General features: G+C 52.6%; 1 protein-coding gene across 1 annotated transcript in view; it reads left to right on the forward strand.

Annotated features, from left to right (window-relative positions):
• The window catches only part of TOX4 (TOX high mobility group box family member 4), a 16344-nt gene that overhangs the window by 1217 nt on the left and 5959 nt on the right, over positions 1–9168 (forward strand). The window contains exons 2-5 of the mRNA XM_015420434.1: positions 64–311; positions 2478–2729; positions 5825–6103; positions 7406–7486. Of these exons, the coding sequence (XP_015275920.1) occupies positions 64–311; positions 2478–2729; positions 5825–6103; positions 7406–7486 (860 nt within the window). The remainder of the gene's footprint in view (positions 1–63; positions 312–2477; positions 2730–5824; positions 6104–7405; positions 7487–9168) is intronic.

Genomic DNA, 9168 nt, shown 5'->3' on the forward strand with positions numbered 1-9168 from the left:
GGGGGGGGGGGTTCGCCTTCCCCCACCCCTGTTGACCTCTCCCTCCCTCCTCTTTCTGCCGAGCCCAGACGTTCCACACACCAAGTCTGGGGGATGAAGAGTTCGAGATCCCTCCCATCGCGCTGGACGCTGACCCCTCCCTGGCCGTTTCCGACGTGGTGGGCCACTTCGAGGACCTGGGCGACCCCGTGACCTCCCAGGACACCAGCTTCTCCGCCCAGTATGGAGTGCAGGCGCTTGACATCCCCGTGGGCATCAGCCACGGCCTCATGGAGCAAGGGGGCGGGCTCCTGAGCGGCGGCCTGGCCATGGTGAGTGTCGGGCCGGGTGGACGGGAGCGGCTAGCAGGCCTGGTTGGTACTCGCTGGCCGTTTCTTTGCCTAGCGCCCTTCGGGCACGTGGCTCCCCAGGGTCCCTGCCCTCCGCAGCTGACAATCTGAGATTCATACCTTCCTGCCCAGGAACGAAGATCACAAGGAGAGGGCCCTCCGTAGTAGTTGTAGATCGCAGAAGAGGCACAGATCAGAAAGAACAAGCCACCATTTCTTCAAAAGCTTCATGCTGGTGCTGTCCTGCATGACAAATGTACCAACCGCAGGCATTATGGCCCCTTTAAAGATAACCAGTAAGAGGCAACCGTGCAATCGAAGCTGTTTTTGGTACAGAACAGAGGGAGATGAGAGTCCCTGTCATCCTTCTTGGGGTCGGCATCCATCTTTACTGTGGACAGCTGAAGGCCCCTTCAACAAATCAACCTATAGAAGCTCCTCTGGTGCGCGTGCGCAGAAAGCCCTTTTGGTGCCAGCCCCGCAATTATGGAACAACTTATCCGGGGAGGTGCGCCTGGCCCTCTCACTTCCAATCCTCAGAACGTAGTCGAAGGCAATTTTATTTAGGGTTCCATTTGACTAATTTGTATTTGCTGACATTGAGATTTTAAATTCTGGCCTCTTGGGGTTTGTTTTGTTTAGGATTCCATTTGACTAATTTGTATTTGCTGACATTGAGATTTTAAATGCTGGTCTCTTGGGGTTTATTGTAATTGTTGGTTTATCCCCGTTCTAAGCCACCTTACATTCCGGAAGGCGGAAAGGGGTAAATATTTTAAACACAGGGAAGAGAGGAAGAAGGACACAGGGGAGGACCATGCGTCCTGCTCCGTTATACAATGGGGAGGTCTAGTCGAACCTTCAGCAGCGTCTCATAAGCAGTGTTCTCTCTAAGCTGAGTTGGTGTGAGATAGCTGACAGTTTTTTAGACTCCAGCGCACAGATTTTTGGCCTTAGCTCAGGAAGGAGGGCTCCAGAGCAAACTGATTTATGCGGCCACCAAACTGCTCGTTCACAACTTTAAACGTCAGTAGCTCACAAAAAGTAGATTTTTTTGCTCACAAGACTCCACAGCTTAGAGGGAGCATTGGTCATGAGGTAGGGGCGATGCCCTCAGGAAGCCCCCTTTGGTGCGTGGTGAGGACGAGTACTCTGGAGCCTCCCGATTTGCCTGTGAAACATCGGAGGATTCGTACAAGGCCAGCACCAGCATACCCGGAGCTGGGGCAGATGCGAGGGCCCACTGGCTGGGAGTGGCTGACCCTTATGCACCTCCCCTCCCACCTGCCTGCACTCCTGCTCCCACTCTTTAGCGTCACTGAGAAAGGATGTGTGGGTGGCACACAGTGGTGGCCGTCCCAGTGGCAACGGCAGCAGCCAGCTCAGCGGCCTACGCTGGCCACCGCTGCCAAGGAAAGACTGTCCGAGTGGTCTGGGCGAATGAGCCCGTGTCCGCAGGTGGGCTTGCAAGAGGAAGCGGGATGCGTGGGCAGGTGGGGCGCATGCAGGGAAAGGGGTGGAGGCGAAGGAATGAGAGTGCCCTGGTGGCGGGCAGATGGGGACCCCTCGTCTGCCCTGCTTGCATGGGCACCAGCCCTGGGTGTGGAAACGAGGACCGGCAGGCAATGCTCCCTCTAAGCTGTGGAGTCTTGTGAGCAAAAATTCTACTTTGTGAGCCACTGGCATTAAAGCTGTGAGCGGGCGACTTGGCCGCTGCATCAATCAGTTTGCCCCGGAGCCCTCCCTTCCTGAGCCGAGACAAAAATCTGTGAGCTGGAGGCTAAAAAACTGCGAGCTAGGCTCACACGAACTCAGCTTAGAGGGAACACTGCCAGCAGGAGTCCCGCAACCGCCTGTTGTTGCTCCCAGTTTGCTGGTTCAGAGTCCTCTGGAGCACGTAGGGGCGGCCCGGAGCTCTGGGGAGCAGAGCGAGAGGCTTTGGCCACTTGTCAGTTTCGTCCCGAAGGGCGGGGAAAGTGGGAGTGGCCAGTGAGGAGGAGGGGGACGTGGGAGTGGCCAGCTATCCTCACCGGAGGGCTTGGGGCCCCGGACCTGGGCGAGGGGGGCTTGGGGGTCTGCCGGCCTTCCTCAGTTCTCTGATGTGACCCAGGCTTTTTCTTCATGCTTCCCCCCCCCCCCCTTTTCCAGGACTTGGATCATCCCATGGGGACTCAGTACAGCGCCAACCCGCCGGTCACCATCGACGTCCCGATGACAGACTTAATGGGGCACAGCCAGCTGACCACTATCGACCAATCGGAGCTCAGCTCTCAGCTGGGGCTCAGCCTGGGGGGCGGGTCCATCCTGCCCCCAGCGGCCCAGTCGCCCGAGGAGCGGCTCTCGCCCACCCCCTCGCCTGCCAATTCCGTGCATGAGGAGGAGCCGGAAGAGATCAGGCGGGTGAGTCTCAGCCCCCCAAACCGGGACGTTCTAAGCCAGGCAGGGGGCTATAAGCAAAGTAACCCAAAACAACATTAAGCCCAGGCTTTCTGATCAAACTGGTGGCGGCTCTCAGGGATTTTGGTAGGGGTCCTTCATAGGCCTGTGGCTGGAGAGGTCTGACGTTGAACCCGTGGCATGCTGCTGCCATTTTGGGTCTGCTCCAGCACATCTCTGGTGTGTCTCCACGGTTTTGAAGCTCTTTATGTTTTTCTGGGACATCAGCACTGAAATGCTTTCCTTCGTTCTGTCTTTCCGTGAATTTGCTGGTATATATCCCATGTAGGGTTGCCAAGTCCAAATTAACTTACCGCAGGGGAGTCCTGTGCCGTTCCGGAAGTGACACCACCCAGAAGTGACGTCATCGCGTCAGCACGTTGGGGGCGGGGCCACTAGGATTCAAGGGAAAACCATAGAGTTTTCCCTCGAATCATAGAGCGTCCCGCCCTCAATGTGGCCAGCGTGATGATGTCATCTCTGGGTGACATCATCACACTGGGGACGTGTGCCGGAAGGGGGTGGAGTCCCCCCCCCGGGGGCCGATTTGCTGGCATCGGGTAACGGGCCTCTCGGGCGGGGGTTTACCCGCCCCCCAGGGTGACTTGGCAAGCCTAATCCCATGCCATAGGGCCAGCTAGCGCCTTTGCCTTTTGGCAGAGCCTAGCCTAAGCGAGTGGCCAAGCGGCAGTCCCTCCGGTTGAGATATCTACTCTGCCACCCACTCATTCGACGCCCTTTGGCAAGACACTTTCCATTAGCTTCCCAAACCCTAACACTGGGTTTTAAAAGACTGAACTGTATTGCAGATTTTAAAGAAAGCGTGCGTAGCAACCATTTTGAAATATCAAAAGCGTTACGGTTAGAATCAAGTGTCTCCGTTCAGTTCAATTCAAAACCTTTATTGGCATCGATCAGAATCATAAACAGTCACCCTTCAGTTCATGGGTTTAACACACAGCTCCCTCATTATGAGGCAGTTACAGAACTTAGCCACCGCTTCAGTAACCACTATATTTTGTGAAGCCAGTAAACGGTACAACATTCTGTCATCAGATTGCTTGACATCCTTCTTAAGAATAGCTTCTAAATAAACTGCCCGAATGTCATCATGCAAACTACAACAGAGGAATACATGTTCGATTGTTTCAATCTCCTCTGAATCACAATCACATGACCTATCAGAGTAGGGGATTTTCTTAACTCTTCCTGCTAAAGTGTCTCTATTTATAGTTTCAACTTGCAGACCGCCCTACCCCTGAATACACGTGGCTCAGGGCGGTGAGCAACACAACGATGGAAACAATTATAAATAATGAAACAATTTAAATAATCCGTAGATAAAAACATTCTCAGGTGGCATTAAAATTTCAGAGTCCAAGTTTTACCACTGCCCCACAAGAAGGAGCAAGAAGGAAAGGGGGGGGGGAGGAGAGAGGGCCAGTGGGATGGTCTCCGTCCCTGTCCTCAACCAGAAGCCTGGCAGAACATCTCTGCCTTGCCAGCCCTGCGGAACTGCATCAGGTCCCGCAGGGCACGGATGTTATTCGGCAGAGAGGTCCGCCAGGTAGGAGCCAGGGCAGGAAACGAGCCGGTTTGGCGTAGTGCTTAAGAGTGTGCACTCTAATCTGGGAGAACTGGGTTTTCCCCCACTTCTCCACATGCCGCCAGCCGGGTGACCTTGGGTCAGTCCTAGTTCTCTCAGAGCTGTTCTCTCAAGAGCAGTCCACTCAGAGCTCTCTCCGCCACACCTGCCTCGCAGGGTGTCTGTTGTGGGGAGGGGAAGGGGAAGGGGATTGTAAACCGCTCAGGGACTCCGAGCGAAGGGCGGGGTATAAATCCAATCCCCCCGCCTCTGCCTCCCCCCCCCCCCTTCTTTTGGGCTGGGGATCACCAGTAGAATGTTCTCTGCAGAGCGTAGTGTTCTTCAGGGAACATCCCAGAGGAAAGGGTCCCTGAGATACGTGGGTCCCTGACCACTCGAGGCCTTAAAGATCAGTACCAAAACCTTGAACCTCACTCGGGGATGTTTTAAGTATGAAGCTGCCTTTGTATTAAGTCAGTCTATCTAGATCCATGTTCTTGATTGGCAGCAGCTCTCCAGCTTCTCGGGCAGAGAAAAAAATTGTCCCTAATTCCGACCTGAGATCGCTTAGCAGGCATGAGGGCTCTTTTTGTAGCAGGTACTCCTTTGCATATTAAGCGACACACCCCTAATGTAGCCAATCCTCCAAGAGCTTACAGTAGCTCCTGTAAGAAGAGCTCTGTACGCTCTTGGAGGATTGGCTACATTAGGGGTGTGTGGCCTAATATGCAAAGGAGTTCCTGCTACAAAAAGAGCCCTGCGATACCTTCTGTGTGCAAAGCAAGGGGCCCTGCCACCAAGGCCACAAGCATGGGCGGCTTTAGGACAGATTGGTGGAGGGACATGTCAAATCAGTGGCTCCCTGCCATGGTGATTGAGAGGAGCCTCCCCATACAGAGGCAGTCAACCTCTGAATCCCTGTGCCAGGAGGCAACCTCAGGGGAAGGTCTCTCTGCCCTGTTGCTGGCCCTCCCGAGGAACTGGTTGGCCACTGTGTGAGACAGGTTGCTGGGCTAGATGGACCCCTGGCCTGATCCATCAGGGCTTGTCTGTGGTCCTCTTTTCAGCTCCTCCCATTATGATCACTTCCCTTTGGCCCCCCAGTGAGTTCCGTCAGTCTGCCACCATGTCGTTGACCCTCAACGTTTTGAATCTGGGGCTGCCTTCTAAGACTTAGGAGGCATTTAGGAGCAAGGCACCGCAAACTAGTTTTTGTCTCTTCCCGTTCATTGTTTTCTGAAACGATCAGCATCCCGTGCTAATATCGCTTGCTTCCCCAGCCACTCCGTGGTTAAGCCACTTCCTCCCATCTCTTTGAAAACTGGCAGCCCAGCTGAACCTCCTTTTGTTGTACAGACATGTCAGTTATCGCTGGCAAGATCTGGCATCTGCAGAGGGGGGAAACGGGGTGGCGTGATGTGGTCGCCAGCAAAGGCAGCTTCAGTTTCCGACCGTCTCCGTGTCCCCTCTGCAGCAAGTCTCCACCGCCAAACCCGTGCCGGTAACTTCGGCGGTCGTGACGCCCATGGCGGTGCCCACGGTCGTGCTGGACGTGGGGAAGAAGCAGAAGCCGACCAAGAAGCAGAAGAAGAAGAAAGACCCCAACGAGCCCCAGAAGCCCGTCTCGGCCTACGCCTTGTTCTTCCGGGACACGCAGGCGGCCATCAAGGGGCAGAACCCCAGCGCCACCTTTGGCGAGGTGTCCAAGATCGTGGCCTCCATGTGGGACAGCTTGGGGGAGGAGCAGAAGCAGGTGAGTGCCAAGGGCACAGGAGGGTGTGAGAGGCAATGCGGTGGGAGGAGCTTGGGAGGGGGCGGGGAGAGGAGCAGCTCCGGCTTGACAAGCAGACCATCATTGCTCTGGTCCATCCCGTTACGAGCATTCGGAGCTGTCCTCCTGCTCAGTCACACCATTGGCCAGCCTTAGGCCGGCATCGTCTGCTCTGATTGGCAGATGCTTTCTGAGGTCTCACCCAAAGTGATGGGTGTCTCCCAGCCCTGTGACTGGAAGCCCATGGAAGGAGAACAGGGATCGTGCCGGGGACCTCCTGCGTACGAAGCCTGTGCTCCGTCACCATTCCTCCCTCTGTTGTGCAATCCTGGGGTCTTCAGCCCACAGGTCAGAGCCCTCCGGAGGTTCTCGGAGTCCCACCCGCTGAGTTCTATTCCATTTTGCTATAGTTCGGGAAGGGCCTGGTGCCGTTCCTCATGCGTAGGAAGCAGAGGCACCCAGCCTCCTGTCTCTGTTGGCACGTGCACAGAAAGGAGCGGCAGGCTGGTCGCTGGCTCCGACACTCAGCGCGGTCCTCTCTGGAGGACGCTTCCCAGCGCTTGGCTCCTCCTCGCTGTTCCTAGCTCTCTCGCTCTGGTGTGCCCTCTAGTGTCTTCCTTCCAGGAAGAGAGAGATCGGGATGCCCTGGGAAGTGCCAGACCTGCTATGGGCTCAGATATGCATTGGTGGCATTTATGCGTGCCATCTGCTGTTTTCTCAGTACCGGGTGGCTGATGATACAGTGCCTATATAGGTATTCTAAAAAATCTCCTACCCGAACAAATGGCATTTTCCAACCAAAACAGAATGTGTTTAATGGATCTGTGTAGCCATTTAACTGATGATTGGCTTCAGCCCTACTCTTTACAAATGCATACGAAGGAACTCTCCATTTGTGTCCAGAACTTTATTATTTTTTTAAATAAGTACCCAAGGGTACACTTTTATTATTTTTTCTATTATATACTACAGACATACAAACACACACACAAACAACCCCTAACTACCCCCCACAACATATAACATATAACAAGAGACTTTATCGTTTCTTCTGCGTGTTAGATTTCTAAATTCATTCTCTATTTTGCTAAGCTTCTCTTTTCTGCGTTCTCAAATTACTACCTTTATTTGTCAGTTGCATTTACATTATACCAATCGTAGCATCTCTTCCAAGTTTTTTGAAAAGTCCATTCCGTACCAGCTCTCATCTCAAGTGTCAGTTTGTCGTTTTCCAGAACTTTATGAGGGTCGCTGCAGCCACTGTCCCTCTCCTTCCGTTTCCAGGTTTACAAGCGGAAAACAGAGGCAGCGAAAAAGGAGTATCTACAAGCGCTGGCAGCTTATCGGGACAACCAGGAGTGTCAGGTGAGGGGGCCGACCCTTTCTCGCCTTTGCCCTCCTTGCTCCGTTTCCCCCCCCCCCCATCCAACAGTGCCGCCCTGCACCCAGGTCCCACCTGGATCGACTGCACATGAAGCTGCCTTCCACTGAATCGGACGATGGGTCCGTTGCATCGGAACTGGCGTTGGCTGTGCAGTGTCTCGGGAAGATGCCATTCCAAATACTTGCTCCTCGAGAACCGTTTTATAAAACGGAAGATGCTGGAGGTTGAACCTGGGCTCACCTGCATGCGAACGTATTGAGCTATAGGAGTCTGTGGGATAGGCTTAAAGAAGGCACTTAGTTATCGGCCACTTTGGCAAAAAAGAGGGGAAGGGGGGTGCCGAATTTCTGGAAAAGTTTTTTTTTAATTTATTTTTTTAAAATATTTTTTAAATTGATTTTCCAACTTATACACAGTAACTTTAAAGCTTATGTAGGATGACCCCATCCAAGGTCTCTTAAACAATATAACATAACGTCAATTAGATCACATAAACATATTTTCCAAATTCACCGTATACCAAATCTATCTTTACGTTCTTCCGAATTTCTGGAAATGTTGGTGCCGTGGGGGGGAATTTTTTTGGGGGGGGAGAGAATTGAAACATACGCACTGTTAACTTTCTTATCAAATCTAAGCTTATTTGTGTTGCTTCAGCAACATGAAATCTGTAACTGTCGATGTCGTTAGGACGATTAGCTGACATATTTCACGGGATTGAGAAGTATAGACCCTTTAGTTTCCTACAAGCAAAACTGTAAATGCACCAAATACTAGACAGAGAGAGCGAGAGAGCTGCAGACTGCCTACTCTACCTTAGCACACTTTATGCATTTCAAAAGGGGGGGGGGGGGGTTTTGTTGCTTTTTTTTTTAGCATGGCAGTTTTCCCTGTACAAAAAAACCGAAAAGAAACAAAGTGCTCATTTTCACGCTTTACATTTTGAGAGAAACAAGCCTTTCCTGGCAGAGCATTCCACTCATTCCAAAGGGGGGGAAAATTGGAGGAGTTCCCCCCCACCCAGTGCTCCATAAAGTTTCCCAACTGGGGAGAATGTCCCAGGTGGTGGTGGGGGGAGACAGCGTCCCATGAAATTTTCTGGGCCTTCACATCTCAGGGGGTTGAAGAGAGGAGCACCCCCTATAGTCTGAGCTAGTGGCCACTATTTTCCTGGGTCAGTCTAGATGTTCTCAGGGAGTGCCCTGAGCGGGAGCAGCTATTACCAGGTTCTTTCTAGAAACCCTTCGTCTAAGGCAGGGGTGGCCAAACTTGCTTAATGTAAGAGCCGCATAGAATAAACGTCAGCTGTTTGAGAGCCACAAGACATGAACAAATATCACACACACACGTTTTTTATTGGCAAATGTGCAAATTTACTTTTTATGAACATTAAATGAGACTGTCAGAAATAAAAACAAAAGGGGTAAAAAGAGATATAACTTTAAATGCGTCCTCCAGGCCCCACCCACCAACCCATTCCCCACCCGGCTGGCTTGGCAAAGGGATTTCAAGAGACAAATGCCAGTTTAGTGTAGTGGTTGAGTGCGCGGACTCTAATCTGGGAGAACTGGGTTTGATTCCCCACTCCTCCACTTGCACCTGGCTGGATGACCTTGGGCAAGCCATAGTTCTGATAAGAGCTGTTCTTGAAAAAGAGCAGTTT

This window comes from Gekko japonicus, unplaced genomic scaffold (assembly GCF_001447785.1).
Source record: "Gekko japonicus isolate JY-2015 unplaced genomic scaffold, Gekko_japonicus_V1.1 scaffold441, whole genome shotgun sequence".
NCBI lineage: Eukaryota > Metazoa > Chordata > Lepidosauria > Squamata > Gekkonidae > Gekko > Gekko japonicus.